General features: G+C 40.4%; 1 protein-coding gene across 1 annotated transcript; it reads right to left on the bottom strand.

Moving 5' to 3' along the window:
* Positions 1 to 4,379: 4,379 nt before the first annotated feature.
* SLC30A4 (solute carrier family 30 member 4) lies at positions 4,380 to 19,769 on the bottom strand (the record flags this gene model as incomplete). Its single annotated transcript, XM_082005177.1, has 7 exons — positions 19,065 to 19,769; positions 13,987 to 14,133; positions 8,492 to 8,645; positions 8,008 to 8,221; positions 7,606 to 7,711; positions 5,195 to 5,329; positions 4,380 to 4,534 (listed from the first exon to the last, which is right to left on the bottom strand). The coding sequence occupies exons 1-7, from the start codon at positions 19,453 to 19,455 to the stop codon at positions 4,380 to 4,382; spliced, it is 1,302 nt and encodes a 433-aa protein (XP_081861303.1). The 5' UTR covers positions 19,456 to 19,769.
* Between the last annotated feature and the right edge of the window lie 2,597 nt (positions 19,770 to 22,366).

Below are 22,366 nucleotides of genomic sequence, written 5' to 3'. Positions count from 1 at the left end.
AAAAGGAAACACACTTTAGGCAAGCATGTATTTGAATTTGGGGGTGTTTCACACAGAGTGCTGCATGAGAAGCTCCTAGAGACCATGTAAGCAGCAGGTGCACAGGGTGCAAGCTGGACATTATTAGTGAAGCGTTGGAGAGAATAGAGTATTGCAAGAAAACAAAGTGAGAGAAGCAGAGAGCAGTGGCATAATGTTGATGAAACGTGACATTTGAGCTGGATGTGCTAACTCCTGAATGGGCTTGGAGCAGCCAGCAAGAAAAAAGATCTTGGCAATGCCATTTTGTATGGCTAGAGGGAAATGAATATTTGCAGTGGATTGTCCCCTCCTCTTGAGATCTCAAGGGAACTTCTTCTTTGACAATGGACTAGCTTACTGGAGTCTAGGAAGCTACTGCAGTATATATCATGTTCAATTACCCAACAACCTATCTTAATTAATCATATTCTTTTAGTATCTGTAGAGGGAAATAATACTTAACAACCCTGCTCTATGCAGCATCAGTGCAGCATCCTCATGAGATTCTGACAAAATACCTGAACAAAAGACTTACTCATTAGTTAGTAGTTAGGTGGGTGTCTCTTGGGTTTTTTTAGTTTATGTCAGAAATCTACTTTTAAATGCCAGCCTGCTGCTTTTCTTAGTCATTCTGCCAATTGGGAGTGATTCTGCAAGAGGTAGCAGATATGCACAGTAGTAAAATAATTGAAGACCAGATTCTGTTATGGTATTTTAAGTGGTAATTCTGCTGGTGCAGAAGAAAATGCTGCTGGAAGGGACTAAATTGAAAGGACTAAATGTCAACACAATTCTAAAAGAGAAAACAAACAAACTCACAAAATTAAGCAAGGAAAACATTCAGAAATAAAATAGATAGATTCTGTTGATTTTCTGATTAGGACAAGAATGTTTCAGAATAGGAGAGTGGGGTGTGAGGGTTTGCATTCTGCTCGATATAAAAATGCTTTATTGACTCATATGAATAGGTTGTCATCCAAGCTGTATCCATGCTTCAGAAAAGGACGTATGACAATCACAGGTTAAGAAAGGAAAAATCTCTTCCCAATGTAGACGGTTAGACGTGGCAGAATTTTCACAGGATTTTAGCTGTGAAATCAGCAAGAGTAATGCAGCGCAGCTCTAGAAACAGGGACACTAGTTGTGGAAACTTGCTCAAATCTTATGAGTCTCTTGGTGAGAGAGAAATTTTGTTAAGTAAATGCGTTTTAATTTCAAGCAGAGGTTTTTGTAGAAGTAAGAGAGTAGTGTAAGAGTGTGTAAATTACATAATCTGGATGTGCCGGAAAGCTGCTTGAAAAGACATTGGACCTGATTCTTATTTATACTAAGGCCTCGTTCCTCTAAGCTGATACTGAAAATGACCTTACAATGTCTATAAAAACAATTTGTCTTCTTTTATAGGCACTTGCACTTCCTGAGTACTGTTATTGTGTATTAGATCAGGTCATAAATTCCTGGTAGTTTATTTGCAAATCAGTGTTATTTTCTCAGTATTTCTCTATCCTTATAAGTAAGTGTACTAATTATTTCTACTTGGTTATTTTTATCGTTCTTCTGTGTTCATTTACTCCATCACTAGGAGTAAGTGATAATACACCTATTCCTTTTGATGCTGATTAATAGCAGAATCAGAAGAATAGTGGATTCTTACATTAAACATAGGAGTGTCAGACAACCTGTGCCTGGAATAATTTACAAAGAATAAGAAAATGATTAGAGGTAGGCTGCACAGATATAAATTTCCACGTGAGTTTAGTTAAACCTTAAAACAGGGCATGTACACTTCAGAGTCTCCCTGAGATAGATGCATTGATTCTTTTGCTCTTGATTCTCATTTCATCTTGTGTTGCTTTTTCTCTGAACTCCTTCCAGTCTATAGGCCTTGATAACAAGGGCCCCCCAAGGGTGAATGTAGGGTTTCAAGAATGTTTTGGTAGTTGTTTTATGCTCCTTCACGATACTTTGTCAGCTTATATTTTCTAAAGTGCAATTATTGCACGAGAAATAACAAGACTTAAATTGTTCTGACTAAAGAGTGAGACATAATTCATTCTGTGTGTAGCATCTCCAAACTGAGTTAAGCTTGAGTGTTCAGACACTTCAAAAAACAGCCGCTCTAAGAATCAAAGATGATGATGAGACAGCAGTACAAATAAGTATTTTATAAGACAACACTGTGAAGTTTAAGAATTGATTTAATAAAACCCACAATAAAGCAACACATTTCTGCTTTTTTCTTCAATTAAACAAATGTATAGTAAATTATTACAATAAAAAACTCCAAATACAATACGTCTACTGTACTTCAACTTCTAATTACAGCAACTGTAAACCCCAATTTAATTAAAACCTATTTGAGTATTAGTATGTGCAAAATACCTGTTGTTTGGGGTTTTTTTTCCAGTAAGGTTGTAAGGATGGGAGGTGCATTTTGCATGAACTGTGATATGGCTTAATTAATGATAGTGTTTGTATTGAAGCATTAACTTCCCAAACACAGTGCTACTTTGCCTCATGCTCCCATGCTGTACTCAAGTGTTCCCATTTCTTGCCAGAACAAACATAATCCAGTGTTACGTGCACTTTGTCCAATTTAATACTGTGCTGTCAGTTTTCACCTCTAAAAATTCATGATGTGACCCCTACCTCAAAAAAAGGGGAGAAAAGAAGCCAAGATTGTTACCACCAATTGCAGGTATAAATCAGCCTGATAAATATGTGAAACCCTAGCAAGGTTCCAAACAGACAATAGCTTAAGTATTCACAGCTGAGTATCACAATATCCATTACTGGGCAAAAATGTTCCATTCTGATGCACAGACAGAACTACTTTTGATGTCAGTGGGAGTTATGCATGAAGATCAAAGTACAGAATAAGAAAAAAATATTTTAAGACAAGTTCTTGCCATCTTCTGAACTTTGGAGCTCATATTCTTGTTGCCCTTAGCTTCTTCCATGCAAATGACATCAGAAGCAGGAGTAAATCTGAGCTTGGAGGTGTATGATAGCTTAGTGTCAGGTTTTATTATCCTGTGTACAAAGTACAGTGATTCCACTATGAGGCTAAGCAGTTCAGTCTTGTGGACTTTGGGGATGAACAAGTAGTCTTTCCAAATTGCGTCATCCCTCTATAAATAAGAAAATGCCTTTCTACCTCTGTAGGTTGTTATGATATTGTTGTCCAGCACCGTTAGGTTACCGAGCTTGCTTTGATTTTGCTTTATTCATAAAGCTAAGTAGTGAGGGACTGCTATTGCAGTGGCATTCCTGTCAGGATACTGCCATACTGTGGTCAAAGAAAAGATGAAAAGTCAGAGATCTGTGACTGAGGGAATAGTACATATCTAAAACTTCTGCTCCCCACTTTCCTGTTAGAAGATGCATGTATTATTTTGTATGTCTGTAGATTGTGTTTGAGAGTATCTGCATGTCAAGCATAGTTTCTATAATTTGATATTTCTTTTAAAACAAAACAATCATGGAAAAATGATCAATTACAGGACATTTATTAATTATAATTAGAATGCATGCTAATCAACTGGCCTTTTAATGTGAATCAAATGTTGGTTTAGACATTCAAGATTATTAATAAACTCATCTTACAAGTCAAAACTTTGTAAAATAAATAACCTGTTTCTAATGTAGAAACCCTATTCTAAAATACATTAAAGATAACTGATCACTTAAAACACTTTGGGTCCAGTGTTGTGTCTCTAGTTAAGTACCAGAAGTCTGGGCAAGGATCTTCCTGTCTGGATCTCTGAATGCCCAGATTAAAGCTAACTTTCTGGTCTGGGTACAGTAAGTTCTGTATTTTGCACCATCTCCAAAGAGACAGTTTCCAAAAGAATTCAACTAGCACTGTATGCATTATAGCTTAAGATACTGTATGAAAATTACTATTGCAAAAATACTTTATCATTAATTCAGGGATTGTGATGTATTATGGAACCCCAGCATGATCTGCATTAGAGACTTTAATTGAAATACTGAATACTTGATGCTCCATTTGGAGTGCAGGTACTTTGTGGTACATAGTTATTAAAGGACAATATTGGACTGTAACTGGTGAGGTATCTGCAGAGCCACATTGCAGTTTGTAAACAATAATCTGAAAACAGCTTTGTCTCAAAATCATAATAAATTGAATAAACCAGTACAAGGGAGAGAGTGAAATACATGTTCTGTAGGGCAACCACTGCACTTTTGCAGCATCAGTTCTCCCTGCTGCATGTTACATGGTACAAATCCATGTATAAATAGTTTCTGTTTCATCATTTTAATTTTGCTTTTATTGCTCTCAGTCTTTGACTACAAGATAAGGAATAAGGCAGCAGTTCCCAAAACATATGAAATTAGGCACTGGAACTCTGACAACTTGCGCAGGTTTTGCTCATTTCCTGTTTGTAACTCTGAAGCTGGACAGAGCACTTGTACATTCCAAATGTGTTCAGCAGCAGTTGTTGGGCCTTGGACTGAACTTCCTCCCATTTAGATGAACTACCAGGAACTGGAAAATCAAGAAAATAATTGCTAGAACTCAGTCCTCAAGAAACCTGGACAATCCAGCTGTTCTCATATTTATCACAGTGTTACCAACTAGAATATCTTTGTTCACACTCATTTATTAATTTAATATTGGTCTGTGGTCACTATGTACTCTCTCTCTGTTATTTTACAGCTCTAGGTCTATATCCTCTAACTAGAATCACATCTTGATAAAACTTTATGTGTTAGACACCACCACCCCCAAAAAAATTGAGCTTTCTTACTAAGAATTTATATTCATGGTACTGTTACATGTCTAAATCAGCACGTTTTGGCAAAACATTTATTTTTCATATATCAGATTGTTCCATGTTAGAACTTCACTATATCTTTCCCTGGACAAAATAAGGGAATTTTTTAGGAGAAATCCTCCCCTCCTCCAAGAATCTGTACTGGATGTTTCAGTATGAATATATTTTCTTTGCACAATTTTCACTTACACTGTGTCCTTCTAGGCCAATGGGTTCTATACCTCGCTGCACAAAACCATAATTAGTTGATTTTTTTTTTTTCCCCAGAACGGTATTTCCTGTTTCAACTTAAATAATAACATGAAGAAGAGAAAGTGGCATTTTTTCCTACACTTAGATTTAATCTAAAATTACGCTATACAGCAGCTTACCTAGTTGCAAGTGGACTATGGCAGTTGTTTTTCCTGCAGTGAGAGACCAAACATTTAAATCTTCTATAGAATAAACATCTTCAATTTTCATCAGGTCTTCCTTAATGCGATCCACGTTTAAATGCCTTGGAACTCCTGTGATACCAAACATGAGATAAAACTGTCTTATGCAAACTCTCAGTGGCCTTTAAAAAGTCATGACAGATCTCAATGCCAAGAGTTTATAACTTGTGCTGTTTGAGGTGATTAGTAACTTCCAAGTTATCAGTAGATGATAATAAGCAAACTGGCATGTTAAGTCCAATATGGATACAGAAGTTGTACAGAAATTGCTGTGTTGTCTCAAATGTAATTTGTCCTGTCCAGAATCTGCTCTCTGGCAATAGCCACCATAGATCCTTTAGAGCAGTGTACTTGTGTAGACAACTTCACTGCAAACTGCTTTGACCAGACTCTAAGGTCAAAATATAAAAAAAAATGCTAGGGCTTTTCTCCTGCTGTCTCCTGAAACTTCTCTCTTTGGGTAACTGGTGTAATTTTTAAGTGGTCATAGTAATCCATCTGTAGTGGTTAAGACCTAATGACTTTTGTCTTATAGCATGGCATCTTTGCAAATCAATGATTGCACTGACCAAGTCCTTCTGGACGTAGTATTTTCAGCAGCTACAGCACATCTATAGCTTCCCTACTCCACCCTTGAGCCACACGAAGAGCAGAATCAAAATTTTAAATGATGAACAGGGGCTCAAAAACTAGTACAAAAATACTGAACAAACTCTGTTTCTGAATATTGTTTCTATCATAGCTTTCACTGCTTAACTTTCAGTTTTATGCAGTCTGGTTATATATACTATGAACAGTTCAGCCACTTGCTTCTCAAATGTCTTCAGAATTTTTGGATAACTCCTCTCTGAACCTGATGCCTTAATGTCTTTTAAATTATGTTAATTCCATTTCCAGTACCATCTCTTTTGAAAGCTCAGTGTCTAGGATTGTCTCATATTAAACAAAATTTTCCTTCTAGTGAAGACTTAACAGAAAATTATTTAGCTGATAAATAACTAGCTAACTGCCTGGTATTATTTCTACAGCCTTCTTTTTCCCAGGAAACACAGACTTAAATTTTTATATCTCACATCATGCTATTGATAGACTTGCATGCTGCCTTACAAATCTATATTAAAAGCTAGAATTTCATTGTTTGTGTTAGATAATCATTTAAGTTTTTAATCTAGCATTCCTAGTATAATGCTGAAACTTAAGTTAAAATTAGTACTGAAAGCTGATACAATTCCAAGGACCCTGATGTTATAGCGGTGATGTCAACATAAATGCAAGTCCATTCTCTGGAGATCCTCAATTTGAGTTGGAAAAATTCCCTAGCATAAAGCCCACTTATCATCACTTCTAATGACATCATTAATGAGATTTTTATGACAACTGGGATACCTATGCAAACAGCTACAACTCAAACATCTGGAATCTGATACACCATTACTTTGTCTTCTCTGCTTTCTTCACCTAAATCTTAGCTATTGTCTTGGAGCTAATTGAGGTTTCTTAAGCAAATTTCACTATTTTTGCCATCTCGGTGAACTTCCATTTTGTTGGATTTATTTTTTTTCCTTCTAAATGACAGCAAAAGCACTTGACATTGAAGATTTTGAGGTCCTTGATTTAACCTCCTAAAATAATAAAAGTAAAGTCAATAATAGCTCACATGAGACAGCTAGGAAGGTACAGCTAAAACCTAGGATTTTTTTCCCATCCCTAACATTTTCACTTTCATAAGGTAAAAGTACTAGATCAAGCAGTAATAGTTGGCATGTTAGTTATAATAATGCAAAGAATGTTGCTGGCATCTTTCCCTCTAAGTCACCACATGCGATAAGATTCTTAAGCTTATGTTCAGCTTTTTCTTTTCCTTTTTTTTTTCTTCTTCCTTTTTACACCACTCTTTACTTGTAGCATCCCCTATGCTAACAGTGGAAGCACACAAGTAATACAACAGCACTTGTGGAAAAGGTGAAGACAGGACAGGTGTGAACCATCTGTCCAGCCATTTGGCCTAAGCTTTCTTCCTCCTTTTACATGCATTTACATTCACTTTGACTTTGCAAGTAATTAAAGTGTAGAACTGAGTCTAGGCAAATGTTCACTTAGTTCAGCTGACAGCCACTTGTGGACACACAAGAAAGTTCTGTACGTTTCACTGCAGAGATCAAAGACACCTAAAGACTGCTGCAGCTTAGATGATCCATCAAGAACGAACAGACTAAAGCAGCAGCAGCATGAACAGGTCCCCAGACACAATGCACTTTGTTAGAGGTGGTGATCATGATGTTTGAAAAAGTGCCAATGCTCACTGGTATTTGACACGTAAAGTACTGCTGACTGTGCACAGATCTTACCTTCCAGAATAATAACTCCTGTGTCACACAGAATTCGAACTGTTGTCAAAACCACCAGTACGGAGAATATATATGTACATATAGGATCAGCAATCTTGTATTCTGGCTGCAAGGGAAGAAGTTCCAAAGTGTTAATGGATGTATGAAAATCAGCTCACTCATAAAAATGTGACTCAGAAAATGCAGTTACTTCTACCTGCAACTTTCATGAGCATTTCTTCTTGTTTGAATAGTTACCAATTACATGATAGTCTTTGCTTATTTTGCATGAATGTATGACACATAATAGAATATCACAAAGTATTTTTTAATAACTTACAAAAACAAGTCCCTTTTTAATTTAATCACTGGAGTTGAAACTTTAAAAATTCCACCCTGCAACAAAGACCAGCCATTCCTTACCTTAAAGCGTATGATGTATGCAGCTACGAGCACACCAATACTTTGTACCAGGTCCCCAAGGGCATGTACAAATGCTGCTCTCACGGCGAGGCTGCTGTGACCATGGCTACTGCTGTGGGCTGTGTTAGGAGAGTTCGACTGAGTGACGTGAGAGTGAGGGTGGGAATGGGAGTGGGAGTGAAGGTGGCCAGACTGATTCAGCAAAAAACCCATTCTGAAAGTGAAAGAAGAAAAACACTCCAAGAAACAGGCTTTAGGGTTTGGTGGGTGGGGTGGGGGGTTTTTTGGTTGCTTTTTTTCCTTTTTCTTTCCTTTTAAACCAAAGAATTGGAAAAGTCATACTTGGTATCTTTCTTGTCTTATTTATGCAAATGAAGAGGCCAGCAAAATTACATCCCATGAGAAAGTTACAGGCCATGAATGAAATAGCAGCTTATTCAGAAATACATTTATGAGTGTTAATGGAGAGAAAGGGGGATCTTACATTAAGTTAACTGCAACACCAACGGCTGCTGTAATCAGCATGATATCGCCATTTATTTCATAGTCCATATGGATAGTTCTTTGAACAGCTTCATACAAGAGGAATGCCATAAGGATATAGACCAGCAATACACTAATGATGGCTGACAATACTTCTGCAAACAGAAAGGAAACAACATTACAAAAGTGAGTCTTAGACCTATTTGTATTTCCAAATTAGAATGTGGACAGAGTCTTAATTACTTTAACTATTTTATGCATATTATAACCCTAATGCACAACTAACAAGTGCGGAAAATAAAACTCATAAAATAGGATTAACAATGGAGTTTGTTCTGATCAACTCCTTCACCCGTTGCTGTCAGTATATCCCTCAAATTATGTTTTCTCTGAAAACATCTGCACAAGCGATGACTGTGACTTCTTCAGACAACCCAGAACTTTTGCCTGAAAAGTCGCAGACAAGCGGGCCTGTCCACGGGAGAGGAAGATAGGTGATCTCAAACATCACCAGCCCACCTACAAATAAGAGAAAGTTTGTTTTCAAGTGTCCACAGTATTAAGCTGGATTTAGAAATTACTTTTATATATCCTTTTTGTATTTAGGATGGAAGAAAAGTTATAAAAAGATTAAGGAACTGAATAGTACAAACTTGTCAGACATCACTCAAGCTTCTTGGCTTATGTGTACATTAGTTATTGCAGATTTCAGCTATAAGGATTGATTAATGTAAGTTTCTAAGTATTGCTGTAATATGCTGTTTTAACATTATCTCATGTTTACCAAATACTCATATTTCACAAAAGTAAGAGTGTTATGACCAACACTTTGGTGTAGGAATTTTATTTGATCAGCAGGGACTTTCAAAAGAGCACATACATGTAAATAAAAAGAAAATTAGAAAGTTAATAAAAACTCCTAATATTTCATTGTCCTGCACCTTCCGCTGCCATTTACGTCTGTGGAAAGTGGTTACAGCTCTCTACAAGGCTTGGGCTGTTCTGAAGTGAGATAAATGGGCCTGAATCTTTTAAGGGTCTGGACCTTAGTGCTGTCTGCCTCAGTACTCGAGTCATGAAATTGGGCTGGTAATAGTATACATAAACCCGAGGAAGATGAGTCCACACTACAATTTTAAGGTCCTACTATAAAGAATATAGGTATTTCCAAATGGGTCACTAGATTCCTTTTAACAGAAACATTTTACCTTCTAGTTTCATATTCTGAAAATGATTACCCTGCTGCAGCTGTAACTTAAAAAAAAAAAATCTGAAGGCAAGATACCTGACAGAGAAAACACGGGCCCAGTTAAAAGACTGTCTAAGTTAAAAGCAAGTTAATACGGGGCTTTACAAAAAGCACTGAGAAAACCTTAATGCTAGCTCCACTGTATTGCATGTAAATCTGCAGCCATGCCTGAGTAATCTGTAATCGTTATGTGTAATGCTCATTACTGTCACTTGCCAGATGGATCACTGGGATTTTAGCCATCCTGTGTGAATTCAAATATCAGAGTTGGAATTAATTTACTTGGAACTGTAATGGTTGTTCTTCTCCCTTGTTCCACACATTGCCCTGATTTATTCCCCGGTAAGAACAAAATTCTGTTCTTGGCTGTACCATAGCTTTAAGAATACTGAAATTGCCTCATTTGTCCCTCTGCTTTTTATCTGTCAGCATGTAATACAGCTTTGGTTACTTCAGAAGGTATCATTTCTAACACAGAACTGCCTTTATTTTATTTATTGAATATTACAGTAAAAAACATGCAGCTGTATAAGCGTTTTAATATCACCAAAATCACTTGGTCCATACACTAAATTTTTAAGACCGTTACGGGAGAAGAAACTCACACCAACGCATTCAGCTGTTCGGTAGTGTGTCAGTGCCTGGACGAGTACCAGCATTACCAGGCAGTAACAAGGCTCTGAAAGGCAACTGTCACAATCTCAGATGATTTCAGAGCAACATGAAAATCCTGGAAATAGCCATGCAAGTGGTAGTGTTCTTTACAAAGCAAGCAGATTATTCAGGGCAACAGCCTTAAAAAAAAAAAAAAATACATTGCTTAGAAGGTTTTCCAGAATGCTTTTTAAAAAATTTGTGAAGCCATAGCACATTAGCATTTACCAGAGAAATAACATACTGTGGTTTTGCAATCTAAACCCATGTTTTCTGCAGTGGAAACCAGTGTTTTCCTTCCAGTTTCTTTCACAGAGTCATTGTCATGTCAGCATTGTAGATTTGTGCTGAGATCTTTCCCTTCTTGTGAAATGAACCGTGCACTGTCTCAGTGGACTGACTGATTCTGTCATTACTAACATTGTCTCTGCAGCAATGGAAAAATGCCAGGTTCCATATCTATGATGAAATCTGCCCAGTGTCTTGCTGAGAAGGAGGTATCTCCACTTGGTGGTGAAACAGAACTATTTTTGGCCTCAAGAATATAATCCTTTTTAGACAAGACTGCAGTTTCCATTATTTTGTCTTTTCTAACCCATTCCTGAACCTGCCAGCTTCCTTTTCACCACTGAAAATGGAATAAAACTGCAGATGGAACATACGTATTATGTATTCAAAGAGAATTCAAATAAATGAAAACTAGCGCTTATTTCCTTCTGGAATTTGACTAGACAGCTAATAGGTCTGTTGTATTTGCAATGTAATGTTTAGGGGAATGAGACTGAAAATTCATCGTTATGCAAACAAAAGTGATAACAAGCACCAGAAACATTGTTCCTTTGAATGTTTTAATGCTTACTGTATGTATAGACTGTCTTAAAACTTAATGCAAAGCAGGTCAGCAAGAAGATAGTTCTTGCACATATTGCCAGCTTTAAACAAATGCTCCACATTTTTCTGTGACAGATGCTCAATGTGTACTCTATTTTTAACATTCTGTCATGTTTTAACATCTCTCTCATGAAATTCAAGCTATTGTTGAGCTCTTATTATTTGCTGACAAGCTTCTTACATACATGTTACTTAGAAATACATGTTACAGCGAGGATACACCCTAAAGCAGCTTTGTTCCATTGACAGCATTCACTGATGTGTGAAACTGGGCCCTTGGGCCACAGCATTCAGATTGGGTGCCTAAAAATCAGGCAAATAAATTTCACAAATATGACTTTAAAAACTGTGCACAGTAATTTCGAACCATCCCATCTTCGGTACTTGCAGAGCCTAGCTCAAGGTTTGGAAGTCTCCTGCAGGGCCTTTACCCACTTCCCCCTCCTCACTGCAGCCACAGAAATCACCCCCAAGCTCTATTCCTCTTCCGCCTTCAGAGAAAGCTGCACTGCTGCTAGTCACACAGAATGGCTGAGGTAGAAAGGAACCCCTGGAGATTGTGTGGTCCTCCTCAAAGCAGGGTCAACTACAGCAGGTTGCTCAGGGCTGCATCCAGTTGGGTTTTGAGCACTTCCAACTGTCAAGACTCCACAACCTGTTCCAGTGTTTCACCACTTACTGCCCCTGGGCAGCAGAAAAAAAAATAGTAATTGTTGCAGAACTGAGAAGCTGCTCCCTGTCTTCTTCAGGGAAAGGAAACTGAGAAGCTGCTCCCTGTCTTCTCCAGGGAAAAGATGGTGAGCGATACGACTAATTCTATGGACCAGATCTGGCTCATGGGCTACCACTGTATCAGTCTGGCCAGCATTTTTCTTGGCAGTAAAATGGGGGGAAAAAAAAAAGATACAGAAGGTGAGGTGGCAGGAATCCTCAGGGATTTGTGTTTGCAAATTAATTAATTGAAAAGTCAGTGAAAATTTACAGAACTGAGTAAGATTTTAATGGTTGAGTAAGTTTCATTTATTTTTCTTAAGATTAACTCCTGTTTTAAGCTAGGCCATGGCATGCTCAATGTATGTACTATTTGGTTTTAGAAAAGTTACAAAGACATATAAACTACTCAAATTATTTTTAAATAGTCTTAAACTATGTATAAATGCTAGCAAATATCCTTCTGGAGAGTAAGAGCAAATGCCAGGGGCATACCTACAAGGTCAGATTTCAGTATTAGGAGAGCTCCCATCACAAAATTAAAACTTCTTGAAAGAAAAGTTTGTAATGGGAAATGCTGGCATTGTTAATACTTTCTTGCTAAAGCCCCAAAGATCTTTCCTAGTGTACAGAGTTATGCATTCATGCATTAGTGACTAACTGATGACATATGACTAGGAGTGATGGAGTTGTTGAATTCTACTGCTGTTCTAGCAGCCAAAATAAGAATTGCAAATAATGACTACATGAGACTTTGAAATTCCTTGGAAACTATATGCTATAGAATATATATAGCAGAGGTAGCAAAATGTGACACTAGAAATCATCTATTTCATGAAAAATAAAGGTTGAAGCCTTTGTTAAAATGTCTACAAGACCTGCAGCTGTATACTATGAATTATTATATCCAGTTAGAAACCACATGAAAACATCCTTTATCATAATTACATTTCCAAACAGGAAGTAATGAATCCTGAAAATACGCTTCCAAGGTTTAGTACATACTTCTGTTTATACTTCTTTTTAGAGACACATAAAATGGACAGAGGTTAAGTAACTTACTGTATTGCAAACCATGGGACACTTTCACCTCTGCTTTGTGTAGTTTGGGGAGTCCCAAGAGGAATAGTGATTTATGTGGCTTCTGGCAGGGCAAAGCTCTCTGATAATATGCTCTACAGAACTTTTTACTTCTGGGTTAAGATACCATTTTTCCACATTGAATAGGACCTTTTCCCAGTGTCGTAATTCTGCTGAAGTCAATGGGACCTCATAAATCCCGGGCACTGGCAACAATCAGTTGTGAACAACAGCTGACTGACATGTACAGCTCCTGCACCAACAAGCTGCTCAGTGTGTCACACAAGCAGTAACACTGGTACAGCAGTGAGTGACTAAAGAACATGTTCCTCTTGCTCAACAGCCTCAATTGCAAAGCACAAAGGTACACAGGGGCCTGACCTAATGCAACAGCCCAGTAACTATGGATGGGCTGTGAAACACAGCTGTATATCCACCCTTGTTCTTGCTGGGGACAGCTTCCCACCTCTTTAACCCTTTTTAAACTTTTTAGGCCATGGTTCATTTGTAGAAAGTCATATTTACAATGTCATCATGTATCCAGTTCCTCTTTAAGATGGAAGATGAATCAAGCATTCAGAATTTAACACTGAATCTTTTAAGTCCTAGTTCCACAGAGATGGAGAGACTCATCCTGCTCCTAGTGAGTGAAACTCTGACATCAAACTTCACTTTTGGCTGAGGTTTAAAATTTTAAAAAAATTTTTTTTTATTATCTATTTCCTTGTGGCAATACAACCTATGTAGTAGATCCACAATGGCCAGTGAGAGGACATTTGAGTCAGTGTGTTAAACATGAAGCAACTTTTAGGTTTGTTGCTACTTTCTTCCTAGTTACCTTCTAGAATTAGGTGATCTTGACAGTTGTTGCTTAAAATACTCTGTAATAGCAAAAGCTGGTATCTACATACCTAAGCGATGAAATCCAAAAGTGAACCTCTTTGTGGGAGATTTTGCAGACAGCCAGAGAGCAAGCAGGGTCAAAATAATACCACTAAGGTCAGTTAACATATGAAGTGCATCTGTCATAATTGCGAGACTGTTAGCAACATATCCACCTGAAAACAAAGTTGGAAAAGTCAGGACGCATAACATTAATGATTCTAGATAATATCCTCTTGGCACAGCTTACAGTTATTTATTTTCAGAACAGTGCATTAAGTGCATGAAAGCCCTTCTTATAACTACTAAATGGGGGTTTTTTTGCCATTACAATCAAAATGCCATGCTACGATTTAAAGCTACCATAGTTACAAGTGCAGTGACTTGTGCTTTCTGTTAAGAGTGACATAGAAAGGATTCACTCCTGTTATTGTCACACACACTACTTGCATCATAACATTTGCAAGATCAGGTCCAAAACAGTTTTGTATCTTTTCTCTATATATTATTGCATGTATGCTTAATCAGCTAATCCTTTTATTAAACTACATCTGTTAAATATTTTGACATTATGGAACAGGGACAGAAATCCAGTGACCCAATGGCAAGGAAACTTACCCTGCCCCCTTTTTATTTTTATGACATTACCTTTTAACGTTCATTACTCCCTGTCCTGGCAGGGGTGTATAAGTTCTGCCAATATATATAGCAGACAATGACTTTTACTTGCACAGCATTTTTCTTTGTTATTTATTACCATAATTTTTTCTCCTAATCATGAGCTGCATTGAGACAAATAACCTCAGAACAAAGGTTAATATCAGTGTTCCAATTCAATTGCTAATGCTACTGTTGGATGGGTGGGAGATTTAAACAGTGCACCTCTCTCTTAAGCATCTCTTATCCAAAGGGGAATCAAGGACAAGCCACGTTGGCTTCCATATGCATGAAGGTAAGCCCATTTTCTCAGAAAAGATCACAACCTTAGTGTCAGCTCAGCTGTGATTTAGTTTCTCTTTTTACCTTGAGATTGTCATGCAGCTTGTAAATTCTACTGAGCAAAGCATCGCAGCTGGTGTGCCATTTGGCAGGCTTGAGGCTCCAGCTAACAGTTTGAGTAAAGGTATCTTCACGTACAGTTAAAACTGACTTAGGGAAGAGGCTGACGATGAGGAAATAGCAAAGGGAAATTCACAGCTGATTGCTTTCAAGACCTAGTCATAAAACATACGTGTGTGTGTGGCTGTGGGTGTTATGTGCACACCTGCAGACAGAGCTACACTCTCCTCCCCAGCCAGACACAAGCAGCAGGCTGATACTGTAGCATTGCTTGTACTGTGGATAGCTATCAAATACACCACATTTCAATTAGTTCCTTTCCTCCATCAACCCTTCTTCAATTGTTCATAAGTTTCTAAGTTAAATTCTTCTGAGGCTGAAATTTTTCAAAGGCCATCACAGCTCAAAAATAATGAGTTTTTAAGATTTAGCAATTCAGCATCTTTTTTAGTAAAATGAGTTATGCCTTTCCTTTCTGAATTGTGTTCTCACGTAACTTAAAAAAAGATGACTTAGAAATGTACAACTCAGCCTCTTTTATAATCAACACAGAAGAAACAATAATTTATGTCAAAGGACATTCAATTCAGTAGTTTACATGTATGATCATTTAAAATATGTATGTTAATTCACATGTATTAATTTTGAGAATCACTTCAGTCTAAGATGAATCAATTCTATTTCAGCTAGCCTCTCATTAAAGACTTCAAAAATAAAATTATAAAGAAAGAATTCAGGTACTGAAGCTAATCATAATGAGCATGTGGATTAAGAAAACATAACTGAGATTTATAAACTTCTGAAATCAAAGATTCTCTGTTTCCAAATGTATTGGTTCATTGCTTGGTTAAAGGTACTGCCTAAAGGCTGTTCAAACATGATTGGCAACTTGGAAAAAAAAGACTATAACCTTTACAAATAGACAGCTTGATTGCTCACCACTGGTTTCAGTGACCCATGAAGGACAGCAGTCTTCCTCATGGAGGATCAATTAGAAATCTCTAAGCATAGCTGAAAACATCAAAACCCTGTCAGAAAAGCTAACTTGGACTCGCAATATGTTTTTCATTTCTTGATGCAAAATGGTTCCCACAAAGTGTAAGTTGTTATCTGACTTCTACAATGACTGTTCATCAAATTAAACAGCAAACACTGAGGTAGGCTGGAGTAATGAGCTTGACTATGCTTTGGAAAAAATATGCTAATCAAAATTTCACAAAAAAGCTGCTGAAATGAGATTTCCTTCATCTTGAAATCAGTAACAGACAGCCGAAAGATTTTTTTACTGAACAAATTAATTGTCTGATAGGGTATTCTGCTTTTTTCTCAGAAAATCAAATCTGTCAGAGATCATAGAATGTCCTATATGATCAAAGTTTCCCAAATACCTGAGCTACAGATCAATTCAAAAAGTTACAAAAAACAGACAAAACACAATACAGGGATGGAATAAAATAAATTAAACAGGTAAGGCACTGACCAAGACTTGAGGACTCCATCTTTAATTACTTGTTCTGCTGCTGCTAACTTGTCCTATGAAAAGTCATTCAGGTCAAGATCCGCAAAAGTACAGAGATACCCAAGTCCTCCATATACCCTCTGTGGAGGTTGGATGCCTGAATATTTTATGGGTCTGGCCCTTCACGCTGTCTGCCTTGATGCCCAAATAATGAAATAGGGCTACCAACAGCATACATAAACCTGAGGAGGACGACCCACCCTACAGTACTAACACTTTGTACAGACAAAATCACCACCCTGAGCTGGGCCTGCAGAAGTCCTGGCTGTAAGGGAGAAACAACAGATGATGTGACAGTGATGAGAAGGTAACTCTCAACGCGTATTATTTCTAGAGCTCTCCCTGCACTAGCTATGGAAAGGTCCACAATAGCATGAATCAGATCCACAGCCCCTAACAGGTACACTCTTAGTGACTTCAGCATCAAGCTGCCAACAGCTCAGACATTCAATAAAGGGCCCTTCAGATGAACTAACTTCAGCATATATCAGAACTCTGATATAAATACAGTCAAGTAAAATCACTCTCATGTTAAAGGATGTCTGTGTCTGAGATAGATACAACACTGTGTTGCTCATGAAATTTACCTGAGTTCATGCTGAACCAAAACCTCAGACAGACAAAAAAACGGAGCCAGGGGCCAAATGCAGGCATTCAAACAGATCGCTGCAACAGGTTTGATGCAACGTGCCTTATCTGTGATAAGCTGTTGTGACAGTGTTATTAATGACTAACCACACTCTGAGAAATGTTGAAGGCCAAAAACATTTTTTTCCATTAACCCACGTTCTTGAAATAAGGCCGCAAATAAAACTGATGCAGCTATAGTCACTATTCTAGTCTGTCTCTGAAACTCCTACAGATTTTTTTTCTATGTATGTAGGACAAACTATTATTTACACTTGAGCAATGACTTTGCTCCCTATCCATCTTGTAGAAGTTTGTCTTTAAGATACAACTCACAGCTGTCCTAGGACAAGTGATCCAAGAGCATGAGCTCACTTCACATGAGCAAATGTCCGATCTTCAGTCATTACTGGCCAAATTTGCATAAGGGAGGAGGAGAAGGGTGTCAGTCCCATGTTACTACACCTGAGGCACCTCTGTTCTTTACTTCCAGAAAGTTTTTGTGACTTGCTTCTCCCCCCACCATTATGGCCAATAATTCATCTGATTAGCTCAGACTTAGAGTTGTATGTTAAAATGAAAACAATTTAAAAGCAATTAATTGCTATAGTTGCTAGAGAGACCTGGCTCAACATCCACGTCAATGTACTGGCACTGTGTAATGCTCCTCACTACTTCAGATCAGGGGAAAGTGGATGAGAGTGTTTAATGGCTCTTCAGGAGGCTGAGCAGCACCAGCAGACGCTTGCCCTGATGGCGTGGACGTAGCCTAAAGACAGATGGTAACAGGACACTTCTAAGTGAACAGAGATTAAAAGATAAATACTATCCTTTGTAAAAATGATTAGATAATGGTGAAGGTATAATATTTAATAGCTCATCTATACATCCAAGGGATCTTCGAATTTAATTTTATTTCAGGCCTGTGCTTTTATAGCCTATTAAATAAAGCACAGCCGTTTTGCACAGACTGCTGTAGAATGCACAGGTTCTCTTCAGCCTGAACAGCACATGATAGCATGTCTTTATGAAGGAGCAATAAAAACTGAACTTGAGCACCGTATTCATTCTGACCAACAACAATCAGATGCTTATGGAGGAACAAATTTCCAGGTAAAAACCCACCATACTTCTGCCAAGTACTAACAAAAAAACAAAAAAACCCCACAAATAATTTAATCAAGCTACTTGGTATTCTTACGTGTTGTAATGGGAAGTGTTAAAGTACTTATATGGACTTTGCTCATATGATTGATGTCTGGATGGAGCATATGCTAGTCCAGAGCATGGTAGGACCTCAGGATGTTGTCAAGTGAGTGGCTTCTTCACTGCGTTGTTACCAACAGCTCAGGATTTGTCTTTTCAGTTGTAAATAACAGAGCGTATTGCTGTATCTGGTGAGTAAGTACAAATACCTCCCAGTATTAGTTTTGTTATGGTAAATGTCACACTTGGAAACTCTATTTCCCTCCTCTTCTTTTGGTGCAAGCACAGCAAGATTTTATGGCAGTAATTAAAAAATATTGAGGATAAAATTATTCATCTTCTTTTATTTATGTCTGTAATAAAATGCCACTTCTTCCTTGCTAAAACCTTACAAACTTATAAGAGAAATTTACTGGGAGAAATAAAAACCACAGACATAGAAAAAAAGCATATTCTATGCCATCTGGGGGGATTGACGAGATTCAGGTAAGGGAAGTTGCAAAGTTCTCTTTTCTTGCATGGAAAATACAGGTGGACTTTGCTCCTTCTCACTCTCTGAACTTGCAGCTAATCTCTCTGATCTCTCTAAATGACAGATGGTTTCTCTTAGTAAATAGGTAAAACCAAGGCCGGAGCAGGGTAACAGGCTGTGAGGCGCCCGGGCCGCAGAGACGGCAAAAACAGCCCCCGACTCACCTATCAGCTCCCCCGTCATGAAGAGGAGGTAGAGGAGGGCCGCGAGCGCCAGCCGCTTCTTCACCCTCCTCTGCCCGGAGCGCTCCCGCCGGCTGCGGCAGCGGCCGCAGGGGTCCGCCCGGCCGGCCCGGGCGCTGCGCGGGGCGATGTCCCGGTCCAGCAGGGAGTCGTCGTCGGAGGGCAGGCCCAGGGGCGCCCCGTTCACCGGCGTCTCCGGGGCCGCCTCCGAGGCGTCGTCCGACACCACCACTCGCAGCTTGTTAAACCTGGGGAAGTCCTCGTCCCCCACCTCGTCCGAGAAGTCAAAGGCACTGGAGTCGTTCAGGAACAAGGGGTCCTCGCTCCTCCGCAGCAGGGACTTGACGCGAGTCCAGAGGCCGGGCCCGGCCATAGTGGCGGCGCCCGGAGCCCGCGCCGGGTGCGGGCGATCCGCCGCGGAGGGCTCCGCGGGCGCAGCTCCCCCTCGCAAGCGGCGCCCGTGCGCTCGCCGTCCCGTCAGGGCATGTCCCCCGCACCACCCCGCCGGGCTCTGCGCGGGCCGGCCGGAACGCAACGCAGGGCTCTGCCGCGGAGCGCCCCGCCGCTACCGACCCACACCGCCGCCTCCCCCCACCCCCGCCTCCGCGCCCGGCACCGAGCTGTCAGGCGCCGCGGGCGCTGTCTCCCCGCCGCGCTCAGCCGGCGCAGTCCCGCTCACAGCGCGGCCGGGCAGGCGGCGCCGGGCGCAGGGCCGCCTCCCCGCCGGCGCAGGGGGAGCGCCGCCGCCGCCGCCATACGCGTCACATCCATCAGCGCCGTGCTCCTGGCACCGCCGCGGGCGAGGCCGCGCCTCAGCCGAAACCCCTGCGCGCTCCCGCGCCCGGCGCTGGTGCCGGGCCCGCCCCCCGGAGGGCGGTGGCAGCGGGCTCGGGGGGGCCGGGCCGGCAGACCGGAGCCGGCATCCCCCGCGCGCCCGCGGACCGCCGCACTGCGCCTGCGCCACCTGCAGAGGTGGCCACACGTTCGAGCCCCGCTCTCGCCGTTTCGCCGTGCCCTGCGCTCACCGCGGAGCTCGGAGGGCCGCGGGGGTCGCCCGGTGCGGTGGCGCTCAGCAGCGCCCGGCCCTGCGGCACCCGCACTTCCCCCGCGGTAGCCTGACGGGCTGTTCCTGTTCGCATGCGCATTTGTGTTGGGTGGGTAAATGTCATGCGAGGTAGAGACTTTTAACTGTAGACGCCATAAAATCCAAATGTGATCTGTCGACAGGCAGGCAGCTGGTTGCATGTACACTGGAAGTCTGCATAGTTCCATGCTGTGGCTTCAAATTTTAAAAGTCACAAGTTTGCACTGTGCAGCCTTTTTTCTTTCTCTCCCTGTCAAAGGCACGGTTCTTAACACCGTTTCCAGTAACTCCCGTTAGGGCCGTGTCGTGCTGTAGGAAGTCACATGCACCTTTCTGAACATTCCTTAAAGGATGTAGGGAGAAACAAAAGTCGGAGGCCCTGCTGCTGTATGATTTCTTTCATGACTGTGCTCTAACTTAAAAGTAATTAGATTTTTGCTTTTATTAATTCTATTGAGAGGTTATTCCCCCTCCTCGCTGGTCTGAGTACTAGAAATTTTCTTCTCATTTCCAGCCTACAAGTACTCAGGGCCAGTTTGTACCCATGGCCAAATTTTGTTACTGCACCAGTCAGTTCCCTAAGTCATAAACACTTCTGGAAAAACACGCCTGCCTGAGAGAAAGTACATATCCTGGTTTTTGACCTGGTTGAAGGAAGTTACCAAGTAAAGACCGGAGAGTTGTATAGATAACCTGCAAGACTTTGGAGAAAGGCACTCCCTTTCTGGACCAGGGCTGATAGCAGACTCTGGCATGCATCAGTGCGGCGCTGCAGGACGAGGGGTGAGCCCCTTCTTGGAACAGGCCCTGCTTGAGGGGAGTCGTGCGTGGTAAACTGGCTGTGGGTGGAGATTGCTTGTTGTTCTCCATAATGATGTCCAAAAATAAAGTGTGTTACGCTTTGTCTGATCTCCCTTGCGGCTTTACAATGTGGCCCTTTTCCTGAGCATGTAATCACAAGTTTTTCTTCCTCAGGTGGCTGAAGAGGTGCCATCCTCAGCCATTTCACCCGTCTTGTAGTTCCTCCAGCAGGGTTATCAGTACAATTGTTTTGGGGCCAGACGATGAATTGGGTCCCTGAAATGGGCCTGAATTAAAAAATACATATTGGAGGATATATATTGGGATTTATTTGTATGCGTAACTGAGACGGCTTCCATGATCACAACTTGCATAGACATCCATACGTCAAGTGAGGGGGCAGCGAACAGTGTGGGAGTCCAAATGAGCAGTCGAGGCTGGGAACCTGTTAAGCCAGCCTTGCTGCCTAGGGAAACGCGCCCAGCCGTGTTCCAGTTCAGCCATTCTTAATGTTTTTGTTCTCCTCTGGGTGATTTAACTCACTTTGTGTTTCACCAGTTTCACCACTTGTACCAGCATAAGTCACCAGGGCACACAGGCACAAACAACTAGCCAAAGCAGGAGCTGCGAAAACAACTCTTTGTAAAACTCTGTCTTAAAATGTTGGGCTTTGCACTGGGGGATTCGGGAATAGGCTCATGCTCCTTCTGCTGCCCCTTCTACAGGAACAGAAACTTCTAGCAGTGGCGCAGGGACTTAACACCCTAAACCAGTGCACCCAGGATTGCTGGTTTGGTTTTTACTGAATAACTAAGACCAGATTTTTCTGAAGTACTGTCAAGTCAGAACCAAGTCATACGTTGTCGAGATGAACCTCTGTTGACCAGAACCTTTTGTAACAGCCTGTTACACTCCATTTCTTTATTATGACAGCCAAGGCTGTACACCGTCTGTAGTCTTGTTTCCTTAATAAGAACAGAGAGTCTTTAAGAAGTTACCTACTAATGTGAAATGTTTCCTTTTCATACTGTCATCCCTGAAGTCACACAGCACTTTCAAAGCTGATGGTTTAAAACATACTATTTGCTATACAATTCAAGCTAACTTACTCCACTTTTACTCAGATTTCTAGGGCAGGGCAGGGCTGGGAGGTTACTGTATAGGAAACTGCTTAAATCAGTTACAACAGTAAGATCCAGAACGTGTAGGTGACAGTATTGCATTAACAGTTTCTGAAGACAGTTGCCACGATATAAAAGGAAACGTGATTGATTGTTTGCTGTTATAGTGTCACATACATAGGTATTTGTCTTGCCAGTAGTTTGAAATTTAAGTTTTCCAGCGTATGAGCTTGCAATTTTGCTGGGAGGGCAAAACCTCAGCAGAAAGCCAGAAAGCT

Source organism: Phaethon aethereus, assembly GCF_964289735.1.
Source record: "Phaethon aethereus genome assembly, chromosome: 12".
In the NCBI taxonomy this organism is placed as follows: Eukaryota; Metazoa; Chordata; class Aves; order Phaethontiformes; family Phaethontidae; genus Phaethon; species Phaethon aethereus.
This window is presented reverse-complemented; position numbering and strand designations above follow the sequence as displayed.